We start from the raw sequence: 16,211 nt of genomic DNA on the forward strand, positions 1-16,211 counted from the left end.
GGGTTTCAGGATTGTTGATTCTCTGTTTGGCTTAGTTTTTCGGATCTTTGTTGTGGAGGGACGGCGTGGTGCTTCTGCCTAGACCGCCATCTTGCCGGAGTCTCAGGGATTGTTCTTGACTGGGTGATGGGCAAGGCTGATTGGAGGGCCTCTGAAGACAGGATCTGGCCATGTGGTGATGAGGGGAAATGAGAATTCCAGATGGAAGAGCAATACCGAATTGTTTGAAGGTGAAAAAAGTTGTTGGGAAGGGGACCATGGAGAAAGGCCGAGAGAGAGATATCCACTATGAGCCTAGTAGAAACCCAGGAGTCAGGAAGGCTTGTAGTGAAAGATAAGGTAGGAGTTGGGCTGTGGAGGGCCTTATGTGCCAAACTATGCCTTTGGGTTTTATTCCCTAAAATGGGGAACCTGTAAGGAAACTCTATGACTTTCTTGCTGGTCTCAAACCCAGATCATCCAAAGGGGGACATGGATTGAGAACTCTGCATGCCAGGAGGAGAGGAGGATCTATTAGTATGGAGCTTTGCTGCCTGTGTTTGCTCTCCCTTAAGGCTGGCATCACTGCCCACTGCCTTCAGGAACGCAGCCCCTCAACCTGCCCTAGAAGGGCGATTTGGTCCAGGGACCAGCAGCAAAGCATCACCTGGGAGCCTGTTAGAAATGCTGAATCTCTGTTCCTACCCCAGACTTACTGAATCAAGTCTGCATTTTAACATGATCCTGAGGTATCCATATACACATTAAAGTTTGAGAAGTGCTAGTTTAAACCTGACTTTACAAGAGCTGGGGATAGTAATAGAAAAATGAATACAGTCACTGACCACCCCATAAAAATTTACTGATCATCCTATATAAAGCAGCACCCCATCACTCTATACCCCACCCTATTTTATTTTCTTTCATTGCCCTTGTTTGTGTATTTGTTTGTCTGAGGACCTCTGTCACTATGGAAGCTCCAGAGAGCAGGCACTTGGTCTGCTTTGCTAGCTGCTGTATTTCCAGCACCTAGAACAGAGTCTATGAGGGCAGTGTCAGGTCAGTGGTAGAATTCTCATCTTCCATGCAGACCCTTGTGTTCAATTCCCAGCCAATGCACCTCATGCACAGCCACCACCCATCTGTCAGTGGGGGCTGTGTGTTGCTGCAATGCTGAACAGGTTTCGTCGGTCCTTCCAGACTAAGACTAGGAAGAAAGGCCTGGCGATCTACCTCTGAAAATCAGACAATGAAAACCCTATGGATCACAACAGTCTGATCTGCAACCAAACATGGAGATGGCACAGGACCAGGTAGCTTTTTGTTCTGTTGTGCCTGGGGTTGCCATGAGTTGGGAGCTGACTCAATGGCAGCTAACAACAACAACAACTGAACAGTCTGGTAAACGACAAAGCCTCAATAAAGATGTGTTGAGTGAATAAATGAGTGAAAGAATGAACAATAACATACAACCTCATGATCTGGCACCCCGCGGTGCCCAGCTCCCAGCGTACACCTGTGGCAGACACCTTCTGTCTTTTCCCCATCCTGCCCCTCCCCACCTACAACCCCTGAGGCCTCTTGAGCCCTTTGTACTTCTGAGTCTCCTTTTTGTTCCCTCTTCTTGTCGGAGGCCTGCCTTCCAGGCTCTGATTTCCCCTTAGAGGCCTGCTTTCCCATAACTGTTCTCTGCCTTGGAGTTGGCCATACACAGACCCTCCTGGTTACCCACAGGAGTGTGACTGTCCTTGCCCTGTGATGTGAATTTCAAATCAACAAATATAGCACTCTAAGCCTCAAGTCCTTTCCTCCCCTCACATGTGTCCTCAGGACCATCAAAGGGTTCTGGGTTTAAGGACTGACCTAACAGATAGATTTTAAAGCATGAAGAGTAGAAGATGGGGACATCAGTTTGGAGTAGCAGTTCAGGGGGGACGATGAGGGCTGACATGAGGAAGGTGGTGTCCTTCAGATACATTGACTGTGTGTGCACCGGGAATTCAGTGTCAGGTGAGGGCCTGGGCCTGCCCCCTGCAGATTCAGACAAGTGAATAAATCATCAATGGCCCTGCAGTCTGATAGCACCCTGATGGGAGTGCTCAGGGGGCAATGGGTACACTGAGACAGGCCTAACCCAAAAGGCTCCCTGGAGGAAATGGGGTCCAAGGATGTGCAGAAACGAGGCAACCTGAGAGGGAAGGACGAGGCACAGGGTGTGCAGGTCATGGAGAGTGAGGAGGCTGAGAAGGGAGGTGGAGCCTGGTGAGCCACATTAAGGACAAGGCAGCCACTTGGATTTCAAGCAGATAGATGTCTTAGTTTGCTAGTGCTGCTGTAGCACAAACACAAGTGGGTGGCTTTAGAAAACAGAAATTTATATTCTCACAGTTTGGGAGGCTAGAAGTCCGAATTCAGGGCATGGCTGTAAGGGGAGGCTCTTCTTGTCTATTTCAGCTTCTAGTAGTTGCCAGCAATCCTTGTAGATGCATCTGTCTCAACGCCTGTCTTCTTCTCCCCTGTGTGTGCCTCTGTGTCCATTCTGCTCTTCGTATAACTCAGAAGTGATAAGACTTCTAAAGTGACCTAATCAACTGAGAAGTAGCCTAGTTAACATAACAAAAACCCTATTTCCAAACAGGATCATATTTACAGGTATATTGTTGTCGCCTACCATCTAGTCAGCCTACTATTCATGTCAACCCCATGCACAAAGGAAGGAAATGCTTCTCATTTCATTTTCATTGGCTGATTTTTGGAAGTAGATTGCCAGGCTTTTCTTCCTAGCCTGTCTTAGTCTGGAAGCTCCACTGAAACCTGATCAGCATCATAGCAACATGCAGACCTCCACTGACAGATGGGTGGTGGCTATGCATGAGGTGAATTGGCCAGTAATCAACCCAGGTCTCTTTCCTGGAAGGCAAAAATTTAACTGCACTAGAAGCTCTTTAAAAGCAAACAAACCCATTGCTGTTGAGTTGAGGCACCACTGGGTAGGTTCGAACTGCCAACCTTTCAATTAGGAGTCAAGTGCAAACCTATGGTGCCACCCAGGGTGTTGTGTGCCATCAAGTCAATTACAACTCATAGTAAGTCGTAGCAAGTAGAACTGCCCCATAGGGTTTTCTAGGCTGTAATCTTTACAGGAGGAGATAGCCAGAGTCTTTTCTCCCAAGGAGTAGCTGGGTGGGCTCAAACTGCTGACGCTTGGTTAGCCTCTGAGCAGTTACCACTGTGCCACCAGGGCTCCTCCCAGGGTAGGGCCCTTCAGTCGCTAAGCCCTCCAGAGGGTCTGTAGCATAATCAGCCTGCTTTTGGGCCGCCCACCTGCTGGCCTGGCTTCAGTTTCCTCTGCTTTGCTGCATCTCTTCCCACTGATCCATCCCCTTTCCAGCTGTCAAAATGGGTTGCTTTTGAGCCCTGTATCGTTCTCTTAGTACTTAGAGGCTGATGTCAGTTTTTTTTCTTTTTCTTTTTTTGTCCTTTTGCTGTCCTTCTAGTGGGGTTTGGGGAAGGAGAGGAGGAAATGCATGTATTTGATCCACCATGTTTAACTGGAAGAACTTATTTTTGCCTGCTTTTTTTTTTTCAACACAGTTACTAGTGAGCTTGAACATCTTTTCATAATTTTATTGGTAATTTGCATTTCTTCTTTTGTGAATTTCTTGCTCATGTACTTTGCCCTTTTGAAATGTTTGTCTCTTTTCTATTAACTTATAAAAGCTCTTTTTATAGTATGGTTATTAACTTTTTGCCCCTCACATATATTGTATTTTCCCAGTTTTATCTTTCAAATACATGATGATTATAATGTATTTTATGTTTATGTCCTCAAAATCTATCCACTTTTTACTTAATGATTTCTGGGTACCACCTCATACTTAGAAATGTCTTCTCCACTGCAAGATTATAAAAAAATTTTACTCATATTTTCTTCTAACACTTTTAAGATTTTTTTTTTTTATATTTAAATGTTTCATCCATCTGGAATTTGTTTTGAAGCAGGGAATTAGGTATGGATCCAGATTTATTTTTTTTCCCAAATACGTAGCCAATTGTCCCAGCACCATTTATTGAACAAGCCATTTTTACCTCACTGATTTGAAATGGCTTTTTTATCATATGTACTTGAGTCTGTTCCTGGACTCTGTGTTTTGTTCACTCATATGTCTTTCTATTCCTGGGCCAGTACCGCTCTCTAGGAATTTCTGTCGCTTAATCTTGGATTTTAGTGTCTGGTAGGTCAAGAGTCCTCAGTCTTTTCTTCTAAATTTTCTGACTATCCTTATATGTTTGTCCTTCCAGATGAACTTTTACTTTCTAAAATAGATCCTCTTATGATCTTGAAAGGGCTCAAAAATTAATATATAAAAAAAAATCCTCAAAAGGTAGATCCCACCCTAAGAAAAAATATACCATAGATAACTATTTACTAGAAAAGATTACCGTCATCATCAACATCATCATCATCATCATCATTGTAATTCACTTTTCCCCTAGCAAATAAGGGTTATTGTTTCAATGTCACTTGATCTAAGGAAGTTCTTATTTATATTTAACAGAATTTTTTTTCAGCTACAATTTTCACCTCCCATATGTTTCTCTGGTCTTCAGTAGGATAATTTATTATGCTGCATTTAATATGATAGAATCTGGTGCATAGTTGGAGATAATTATGCCCAGGGCTACATTTCTTTTTCTTTTCTTTTCTTTTTTTTTTTTTTTTTTTTGATATCTTACAACTTTTTATTCATCCAGACTTTCTTTCTTTCTTTTTTAAGTTGTGCTTTAGAAGGTTTACAGAACAAACTAGGTTCTTATTAAACAGTTAGTACACATATTGTTTTGTGATATTGTTTACCAACCCCACAACATGTCAACACTCTCCCCTTCTTGACCTTGAGTTCCCTATTACCAGCTTTCCTGTCCCCTCCTGCCTTCTAGTCCTTGTCCCTAGGCTGGTATGCTCCTTTAGTCTTGTTTTGTTTTATGGACCTGTTTAATCTTTGGCTGAAGGGTGAACCTCAGGAGTGACTTCAGTACTGAGCTAAAAGGGTGTCCGGGAGCCATACTGTCAGGGTTTCTCCAATCTCTGTCAGACCAGTAAAGTCTGTTTTTTTTGTATGTTAGAATTTTGTTCCACATTTTTCTCCAGCTCTGACCAGGACCCTCTATTGTGATCCCTGTCAGAGCAGTCGGTGGTGGTAGCCAGGCACCATCTAGTTATGCTGGACTTAGTCTGGTGGAGGCTGTGGTAGTTGTGGTCCATTAGTCCTTTGGACTAATCTTTCCCAGGGATGTATTTCTAATAAAAGTCAAATGGAATTTTTCTCTCAACATAACTAAAAACCCAGTTCCTTATTTTAAACTGATTTTCATATAAAGCATTATGAACCTGAAGATCTCAAATCACAAAAAGAAAAGGACCCAGGGTGTTCTATAGATTAGAACTTTTAGTTCAGATAATTGGCCCTTGGTGTAAGGACCTTTCTACAAAACTCTCATATCATGTCTTATTTATCCTCACAGTATGCCAGTGAAGTAGAAAAGAGCAGCTATTATATCAATCTCTAGTTTTCATATTACAGGTTAGTGATGTGCCCAAGGTCACCTGAAGAACCATCAGCTCAGGGTTTTGTCCTGGGTGGTACTAGGTGTTTGCCTGGCTCAGTTCCCCAAACCCGTTCAATGTTTTTTTCCCCCAAAGCAGAAGTCAGCAGAGAGGGGCCTATCAAACAAAGGAAGGTTTTCACTAAGGCTTTGCCCCTGGAACTCAGCACTTGAGCCAGTTGCTATGACCTCCATTTGAGTATCAAGGACCACCTGGTGGGACCATCACCTGGTGGGACCATCACCTGGTGGGATCACCCCCTAGTGAGATTACTCCCTGGTGAGATCACCCCCTGATGAGATTACTCCCTAGTGGGACCATTACCTGGTGGGATCACCCCCGGTGAGACCATTACCTTGTGGGATCACCCGCTGGTGAGATTACTCCCTGGTGGGACCATCACCTGCTGGGATAACCCCCTGGTGGGCAGTATAGGGAGTCATGGAGAAGCTGCCATCATCACCCGCTGCTCCACCCACTTTCTCTTTTCTGACATTGTCCAGTAAGCCCTGGCATTGTGCAAATGTTACCCAAGCCCCTACTTATCTGTGTCACCAAGAGCCTTGTTCTCTTTTGTAGGGAATCGCTCAAGCCTCTGACAAAAACATAGATTTTATTATGGATGCTGTTTACCTCAAGTCCAAGAAATCCTAGACTGAACTAGGGTGGCATTTGTTTCTTTCATCTGTCAGAACTGCTTACACCATTGGGGGAAAACATAGGGAGGATATCTGGTTAACATCAAGTTTGTATAACAAATGTTTTATTTGCCATCTCTTCTTTGCCATCATTGGGGACTTTAGCTTTCAAACAGTATCTTCTAACACTACTAGACTAGGGATTTATCTATTTATGCTGTCTGTGAATGTTATAAGATTATGTCTTTCCTGTGACTGTCCTTAAAGGTTTCAAATGACCAAATTTGGTGGAGTAACAGTAATCAGGTGAAGGCAGCATGTGGGCAGACTCAGTCGGTCATCCAAAATCTGTCCTGGGGATAGGCTGTGTGTTCTCAGCTCAATCTTTAAGGGCTCTGCCAGGATACTACTTCCCTTCCCTGGGGCCATACTTTAAATTCAACCCTCAATAACAATGCCATCTTAACTGGGGGCACTAACACATCCCAAACAAGGAGAGCCCTGGTTAGCTCTCTCTAAAACTTGAACTAAAAAAAAAAAAAAAAACTTGCCTGCTAGTAGACTCCCAGCTCATGGCAACCCCATGTGTGTTAGAGCAGAACTGTGCTCCATAAGATTTTCAATGGCTGATTTTTCAGAAGTAGATCTCCATATTGCCGGGTGGAAACCCCAGGTTCTGCTTGGCACAACTTGTCTCAGCCAATAAACGAGAGGCTGAAGTGGGAGAGTAGAAAGGCACCTTTATTTGTTGTTCAAGGAAAGGTAACAGTCAGGGCTGCTGCCCCCAAGACTGCTCAGCGAGCGTGAGGAGGAAGGTTACTTTTAAGGGGTTTACAAGTAGGAAGTTCTTAGAAGTTACATGACCAACATCTTTAATCATACTATGCAGGCGCAATGGGGTTTACATATAGCTTCATGTGTCACATGCTCAGAAAATGGCAGTTAAACTCCACCCAGAGGCGAGGAAGTTACTATGTATGAGGTATTTAATGAGCTAAACGGTTATCCTGAATGTCAACATGGTGCCTAAACTGGTTTCCACCAATTTCCTCTAGTTTGGGGCAGCAGTTAAGGAGAGGAGAACCAGGATTTTAATGTAAAGCTACGGAGTGTATCAAGCAAGCTGCTTTAGGCAGTGAAATTGTCTGCATCCTGAGGATCTCTGTCTTATCCAGGCCTTACTTCTGAGCATCTCTGGGTGGACTGGAACCTCTAGCCTTTTGATTAGCAACCAAGCGTGTTAACCGTTTGCATCACCCAGGGACCTCAAACCATGAACTGGGAGATATTTACTCATTGGCATCATTTAAGACACCAGCAAAACACGCTGTAGTAGGGGTGCTGAGATCCCTACATCATATTCCAGAAGCAAGGGTGACACTTTTTGCTTATTAGGAGACCACCTTATACAACCTTGACTGAATTGCCAAAACTGAGCCACGGGAATTGAGCCTTATCTGGTTCTCTGACCTAGGAGCCAGAATCAAGTATTTATTAATAACGACCTGAACACTGGTTTTTTAGTTCTGTAAGCAAACATTTTATTAGGACTTTCATCCTAAATTATTCCAGCCTTGGTGGCACGGTGGTTAAGTGCTCGGCTGCTAACTGAAAGGTCAGTAGTTCGAACCCACCAGCTGCTCTGTGGGAGAAAGATGTGACAGTCTGCTTCCAGAAATATTAAAACCAAACCAAACCCATTGCCCTCAGTCCGATTCCGACTCATAGCGACCCTATAGGACAGAGTAGAACTGCCCCATAGGGTTTCCAAGGAACAGCTGGTGGATTTGAACTGCAGACCTTTTGGTTAGCAGCCGAATGCTTAACCACTGTATCACCAGGGCACCATCCAGCTTTGGAAATCCTATGGGGCAGTTCTACTCTGTCCCATAAGTTCATTGACTTGACAGCAATAAGTTTAGAGTGTTTTGTTTTGTTTTTTTGGTAGCGGACATCACTATTTTTCATGGTTTGAATTTCACATACAATGCTTTAAAATACAAGATAAGAAGACAAGGAAATTTTAATAAAGGCCCTATTTATGTTTTTCAGATATCCCGCATCAAGCTTTCTTTGGATGATGAGTGGAAGTAAGTGATTAATATTCTTTATAGCTCTTGTACTAAAAATTAGATTTTCATCTTAACAGTTTGAGAAATGGAATGAAATCGCCTTAGTTGTAAGTTTCCATCTAGAGAAGGTGTGTTAGGACAGCAACGTGGGGTTGTGTGCACAAAAATGCTCTAGACCAAAATCAGATGAATTTTTATGTTTTCTACAGTGTGCTCCATGCTAGCCCACAAAGCTGTATTTACATATCCTTCATAATATGGCAGTATCAAGTTTAGTGTTTACTTCAGGCACATGGTACACCTTGTTTTCTTTAGCTGATGTTTCCCCTGGGGTGCAGTCCCTACTGTGGGTTCACTGGGCCCTGTGGGTACCACATGAAATGAAATAAAAATGAAAAGTTCCTTCTTTATTGTATTATAGGAAACTATTATGATGTATTCCTGCTCAAAATAAGGAATACTTATTACATTTGTATACCACTTTATACTTTTCAAAGCACTTCCATGTAGGTTAACCTATTTGAGATACTTTTTCATGATATATACACAACAGTGTTACAAAGCGTATTTTGTCTTATAGACAATGTAAGTCCTATTTTAGGCTGATGATAAATTTATTCTTCTATTTACATTGTCTAAGTTGAAAGCCTATTAATGACGTGGAATATTAAGTAGTGATTTTGGATTTGGGGCTATAAAAGCCATAACTAAGTTCTTGTATCCTTCTCATTTTTCTTCTCTTCCCGCTTATTCAGGGGAACGAGTGTATATTTTTTATGAGCCTCTACAAATCATTCTTGTCTCCTGCACTCACCTTCCAGCACAAAGGCTAACATCATGTAATTTTATTCAGGTCGCTTACCTGATCTGGACTTTAGCTTCTCCATTTGAAAAATGAAGGGGTTTCAGTACGTCTGTGGTCCCTTCCAGCCCTGACTTAGAGGTTGAACTCAAGCGGAAATGGTTTGACTCCGTGGACTAATTTCTACACTTTCTCCAGCAGGGGGTACCCCTGGGATTTGGATGGGGCCCTTTCTGAAGCACGCAGTAAGTCTCTACTGCTTAGAGTAGTTGTAGAAATGCTGGTAAAGGGAGAGAACCCAAAGCGCAGAGCCAACAAAAGCCTTTAAGAGGTCACACTGTAACCAATCATAAGTGGAAACCTAACTTTAAGATGTTTTGTGACTGGTGGTGCTCCAATGGGGCTGAAAGATGGTGCTCATATTTATTAGGTTATTAATTGGCATAATTAATGATTTTCCCCCTTTTCCCTGATTTTCACGTTAGGCCTCTTTTTCTTCCTGTAGGCCAGTGGTTCTCAATCTTGGCTGTACCTTAGAATAATGTGGAAGCTTTAAAAATTACTGATGCAGGATTCCATCCCCAGAAATTGCCATTTAATTGATCTGGGGTACAGCTTGGATATTGGGATTTTTTAAAGCTACTCAGTAATTCCGGTAGTGCAGTGGTTAATCACTCAGCTGCTAACCAGAAGGTTGGCAATTTGAACCCACCAGCCGCTCCGAGGGAGAAAGATGTGGCAGTCTGCTTCTGTAAAGATTATAGCCTTGGAAACCCTACGCAGCAGTTCTACTCTGTCTTATACAGCTCTGAGTCAGAATCGACTCGACAGCAATGGGTTCGGTTTTGGGGTTTTACCCAATAATTTCTAACTTCCAGCCAAGGTTGAGAACCACTGCTCTAGGCTTTCTTCAAGGCCACTTCTACTGTAGGAAGTTAAACCAGATGACATAGTATCTTAGTGATTTTCTCTATCATTGTGCAAAACTAAGAGTCCAACCAAAAATGGAAAATTTCAGCCATCGTCTGAATGTGCATGTCTAAGATAATACTTGGACCAATTCTTTCTCCCTATCATGAAAACAATTTACAACTCACTCAGGAACTTTCCATAGCCCCATGGATTATATACCCTCGTTAGCAGAGGCACCATCTACAGTGTATCCTTTTACTTGAAAATAATGGAAATTACTTGAAATTAACAATATTCTATTGTTTTTTACTTTCAAAAATGGCAATTTTATATGATTCGACCTAATAGTTATTATTATTCCTGATATAGGTACAAATAAAATAACATACGCATGTCAGTTTTACACCGTGAGTTATAGAGGGATAGTTATCTTAAATCTGCAAATGAGAAAACTGAGGCTCAGAGAAGATAAACGACTTTCCCAAGGCTACATGGTGATTAAGTAGCAGATCCAGGACTGGAACTCAAGTCTTCCTGGGGCACTGATCAGTGTTTTTGGCTCCATCACTTAGCTTGAAAAGACAAGGCTGAGGCCAAAACCAACCAGAAAGCAAAGGGTTGGGAGGAATTGGTTTTGCTGATAGAACCAGGCTCCTCCTCTTATCTGCTTATTTCCCAAACCTGGAGCATGGGAAGAACCAAGATACAATTATGAAAACTTTGTAATCACAGCTTGACAGCCCCTATCTTTGAAACTTCTAATTGCCTCACTTGAGTCCAGCCTGTTACATTTTCATTTGCTAAACGTGCAGGGGTTGAGGGCTTTTTCAGATCGCTTCATTTGCTAGTTCCAGCCTTCAGCAAGACAGGATGTACAAGATACACCGGGACCACAAGTCCATGCACGTGGAGATGATCTTGATCTTCCTTTGCGCCCTGGTCACCGCGCAGGTACAGTGGAGACAGAGGCATGGCCGGTCCTACAACGTGAGTCACCACCGCTTGTCCTTGCTGCCACGTTCTTCCTTTCTTATTGCTTTGAAGGAAATAAAAAACCAGTTACTGCCAAGTTGATTCTGACTCAAGGTGACCCTATATGTGTCAAAGTAGAACCGTGCTCCATAGGATTTTCAAAGTAGTAGATCACCAGGTTTTTCTTCCTAGGCACCTCTAGGTGGACTCCAACTTCTAACCTTTCAGTTAGCAGCTGATGGCGTTAACCGTTTGCACCACCCAGGGACACTGGTGCTTTGGTTTGAATCAGTGGTTCTCATGACAGGATGGGGGGCATTTTGCACCCAGGGAACATTTGGCAATGTCTGGAAACAATTTTTTTTTTTTAATTGTGCTTTAGGTGGTACAGAGCAAGTTAGTTTCCCATTCAATAGTTTATATACAAATTGTTCCATCACACTGGTTGCAATCCCCAAAGTGTGTCAGCACTCTCCCCATTACCACCCTGAGTTCCCCATTTCCATTCATCCAGTTTTCCTGCCCCTTCCTGCCTTCTCATCATTGCTTTTGGACAGATGTTGCCCTTTTGGTCTCATAAAGATGATTGTTCTAAAGAGCGCTTTCCTCACAAGTGTTATTGTTTATTTTGTAAGCCTGTCTATTACTTGGCTGAAAGGTAATTTCCTGGAATGGCTTCAGTTAGAAATTAGAAGGGTGTCTAAGGACCATAGTCTTGGGGTTCCTCCAGTCTCTCTCAGACTAGTAAATCTGATCCTTTTTATGAATTTGAATTTTGTTCCACATTTTTTTCCCCTCTCTAACCGGGACCTTTTTTTTATTATACACTGCTGGTGGGAATGTAGAATGGTGCAAACACTATGGAAAATGGTATGGTGCTTCCTTAAAAAGCTAGAACTAGAAATACAGTATGATCCAGCAATCCCAATCCTAGGTATATATCCTAGAGAAAAAAGAGCCATGACAAGAATAGACATATGCACACCCATGTTCATTGCAGCATTATTCACAATAGCAAAAAGATGGAAACAACCTAAGTGCCCATCAATGGACGAATGGATAAACAAACGGTGGTACATACACACAATGGAGTACTACGCAACGATAAAGAATAATGATGAATCTTTTTTGTCGTACTGTGGTAGCTTGCATGTTGATGTAATGCTGGAAGCTATACCACCAGTATTTCAAATACCAGCAGGGTCACCCATGATGGACAGGTTTCAATGGAGCTTACAGACTAAGATAGACTAGGAAGAAGGACCTGGTGATCTACTTCTGAAAAATTAGCCAGTGAAAACTTTATGAATAGCAGTGGAACATTATTTGATATAGTGCTAGAAGATGAGCCCCTCAGGTTGGAAGGCACTAAAAGACAACTGGGGAAGAGCTACCTCCTCAAAGCAGAGTCGACCTTAATGACGTGGATGGAATCAAGCTTTTGGGATTTCATTTGCTGAGGTGGCATGACTCAAAATGTGAAGTAACAGCTGCAAACATCCATTAATAATCAGAACGTGGAATGTACAAAGTATGAATCTCGGAAATCTAGAAGCCATCAAAAAATGAAATAGAATGCATAAAGATTGATATCCTAGCATTAGTGAGCTGAAATGGACTGGTATTGGCCATTGTGAATCAGATAATCATATGGTCTACTATGCCAGGAATGACAAATGGAAGAGGAATGGCATCGCATTCATCAACAAAAAGAACATTTCAAGATCTATGCAGAAGTACAATGCTGTCAGTGATAGGATAATATCCATACGCCTAAAAGGAAGACCAGTTAACACAACTATTATTCAAATTTACACATAAATCTCTAATGCCAGAGATGAATAAATTGAAGATTTTTACCAACTTCTGCAGTCTGAAACTGATCAAACATGCAATCAAGACTCACTGATAATTGCTGGTAATTGGAATATGAAAGTTGGAAACAAAGAAGGATCTGTAGTTGGAAAATATGGCCATGGTGATAGAAATGACGCCAGAGATTGCATGATAGAATTTTGCAAGACCAACGACTTATCCTCGCAATACCTTTTTTCAACAACATAAACGGTGACTGTACACATGGATCTCACCAGATGGAATACACAGAAATCAAACAGATTATATTTGTGGAACGAGACAATGGAGAAGCTCAATGTCATCAGTAAGAATAAGACCAGGGGCTGACTGCAGAACAGACCATCAATTGTTCCTATGCAAGTTCAAGTTGAAGCTGAAGAAACTTAAAACAAGTCCACAAGAGCCAAATTATGACCTGAGTATATCCCACCTGGATTTAGAGACATCTCAAGAATAGATTTGACACGTTGAACACTAATGACTGAAGACCAGACAAGTTGTGGAATGACATCAAGGACATCATACATGAAGAAACCAAAAGGTCATTTAAAAGACAGGAAAGAAAGAAAAGACCAAAATGGTTGTCAGAAGAGACTCTGAAAGTTACTCTTGAATGTAGAGTAGCTAAAGTGATCAGAAGAAATGATGAAGTGAAAGAGCTGAATAGAAGATTTCAAAGGGTGGCCCAAGAAGACAAAGTAAAGTATTATAATGAAATGTGCAAAGACCTGGAGATAGAAAACCAAAAGGGAAGAACATGCTTGACATCCCTCAAGCTGAAAGAATGGAAGAAAAAAATTCAAGCCTTGAGTCATAGTATTGACAGATTCTATGGGCAAAACATTGAACGACTCAGGAAGCATCAAAAGAAGATGGAAGGAACACACAGAGTCAGTATACTAAAAAGAATTGGTCAACATTCAACCATTTCATAAGACAGCATGATCACGAGCTAATGGTATTGAAAGAAGAAGTCCAAGCTGCACTGAAGGCATTGGTGAAAAACAAGACTCCAGGAATTGATAGAATACTAATTGAGATGTTTCAACAAATGAATGCAACGTTGGAAATGCTCACTCGTTTATGCCAAGAAATTTGGAAGACAGCTACCTGGCCAACCACTGGAAGAGATCCATATTTGTGCCCTTTCCAAAGAAAGGTGATCCAACAAAATGCAGAAATTCATTAATATCACACACAAGTAAAATTTTGCTGACTATCATTCAAAAGCTGTTGCAACTACCAGAAATTCAGGCTTGATGCAGAAGACGACATGGAATGAGAGATATCATTGCTGATGTCAGATGGATCTTGGCTGAAATCAGAGAATACCAGAAAGATGTTTTTCTGTTTCTTATTGACTATGCAAAGACATCTGACTGTGTGGATCATAATGGATAATACTGCGAAGAATGGGAATTCCAGAACACTTAATTGTGCTCATGCGGAACCTGTACATAGACCAAGAGGTAGTCATTTGAACAGAACAAAGGGATACTGCATGGTTTAAAATCAGGAAAGGTGTCCATGAGGGGTGTATCCTTTCATCATACTTATTCAATCTGTATCCTGAGCAAATAATCTGAGAAGCTAGACTATATGAAGAAGAATTCAGCATCAGGATTGGAGTAAGACTCATTAACAACCTACAATATGCAGATAACACATGCTGAAAGCAAAGAGGACTTGAATCACTTACTGATGAAGAGCAAAGACTAAATCCTTCAATATGCATTACTATCAACATAAAGAAAACAAAAATCCTCACAACTGGACCAATAAGCAATATCATGATAAATGGAGGAAATACCGAAGTTGTAAAGGATTTAATTTTACTTGGATCCACTATCAATGCCCATGGAAGCAACAGTCAAAAAATCAAATGAGACTTCTGGCAACATGGCGCTCTAGGCAGAAGCACCACGCTGTCCCTCTACAGCAAAGATCCAAAAAACTAAGCCAAATGGAGAAAACAGCAGTCCTGAAACCCTAAAACATCAAATTAAGAGATAAAGAACTCAGCCAAACACCGAATGGAATAAGAAACTGACAGAGAACAGAGAGCAAGGAGACATATAAGCAGAGGTCCCCTATCAGCTAATACAGCATGGATCCACCATCCTGGACTCCTATCAGAGACCAGCAAATAGGGGGTACGAGAAAGCAGCTTCATGGAGCTTCCAGCAGGAGACAGAACAACCAGTAACTGGCAATATATGCTTTCCAGCCTCCCACCCTTCTTCACCCTCACTCGGCCTCCTCTGCTTCCCACAGCCACAGTCTCTTGGCTGGGAAGCACTGACTGCTTGGATTCCACCCACCCACACTGGGTGACTTCCTGAGTGCCATTTTTTGGCTGCTGGTGTTGCTTTTGTCCACTTCTTTTGATTTCTTCCTTACTTCTCACCACTTCCCCTTCCCTTTGCTCAAATACCTGGCTCCATGCACCATCTTTGCTTCTTGCTGAGGGCCTGTGAAGCTCCACTGGAGTGTGGAACTGCTTCCCTGTCCATGCTACCACGCTGGTGAGATCCTGGGGCTTTTTGTTTGTTTGTTTGTTTTGAATTGTTTATTTGTTTTCTTTTTCTTTTCTCGAGCTGGGAACCTGCTCTGGCTGGGCAGTGCTGCACAGCTTGGGACCTACCCCCTCAGCTTGCACAGATGCGCAGAGGGATCCCTGAGAGCATTTCTTTTTCCATGGTTTTTTTTGTTTGTTTGTTTTGTTTTTGGGGGGGGGTTTCATGTTCTTTTTTTAAAAATTTGTTTTGTTTTCTTTTCCCTTTTTGTCTTTCTTCATTACTCAGTTTTCTTGTCTCTATACCTTCCTACTCTTCCTGTACACTGAATAACTGCCGCTGAGTGACACCTCTACGCCTTCTAGCCAGGCTGTACTTCAACGCCTGGGAACAACATCCGCAGACCTCATAGCTGCACCAGTGGGATCCCTGGGAGCTATTCTTTTTTCTTTCTAATTTTTATTTATTCATTCTTTTCTTTTTCTACTTCTTCTTTCCCTTTTTGCTTTTCTCCATTTCATAGTTTCTCATCTCTCCACTCCAACAGCAAGCTCCCCTAGCACTCTTTTTCATTTATGTGTTTTCAGCTCCTGTTCCTCTCTCCTCTCTCCCATACCCATCTTAGCTCCACACATCACAGTTCCCCCCTCCATCCAGCCTACCTGCACTGCGTGCTTAACATCACACCACCAAGCAGCACAGGCACGGTCTACTGGAACATGCCCCGCACTGATTACTGACCCACCCTGGTGGCTGTAGTAAGTGCCACAAACAACCCATTCCAGCAACTGCTCTTCAGCTAGATCTGCCCTGCTGTACCATATCTGAGCAACTGACCCTGCAAATTGGAGAAGG

At 42.3% G+C, this 16,211-nt stretch overlaps 1 protein-coding gene across 1 annotated transcript in view; it reads left to right on the top strand.

Annotated features, from left to right (window-relative positions):
• The first annotated feature begins 8,154 nt into the window (after positions 1-8,154).
• RNF175 (ring finger protein 175) overlaps positions 8,155-16,211 on the top strand; it is a 60,129-nt gene continuing 52,072 nt past the window's right edge. Inside the window, exon 1 of the mRNA XM_023733517.1 lies at positions 8,155-10,998. Within this exon, the coding sequence (XP_023589285.1) occupies positions 10,882-10,998 (117 nt within the window). The 5' untranslated portion in view covers positions 8,155-10,881. The remainder of the gene's footprint in view (positions 10,999-16,211) is intronic.

The sequence above is a fragment of the Trichechus manatus genome, unplaced genomic scaffold (genome assembly GCF_000243295.1).
Source record: "Trichechus manatus latirostris isolate Lorelei unplaced genomic scaffold, TriManLat1.0 scaffold00059, whole genome shotgun sequence".
Taxonomy (NCBI): Eukaryota; Metazoa; Chordata; class Mammalia; order Sirenia; family Trichechidae; genus Trichechus; species Trichechus manatus.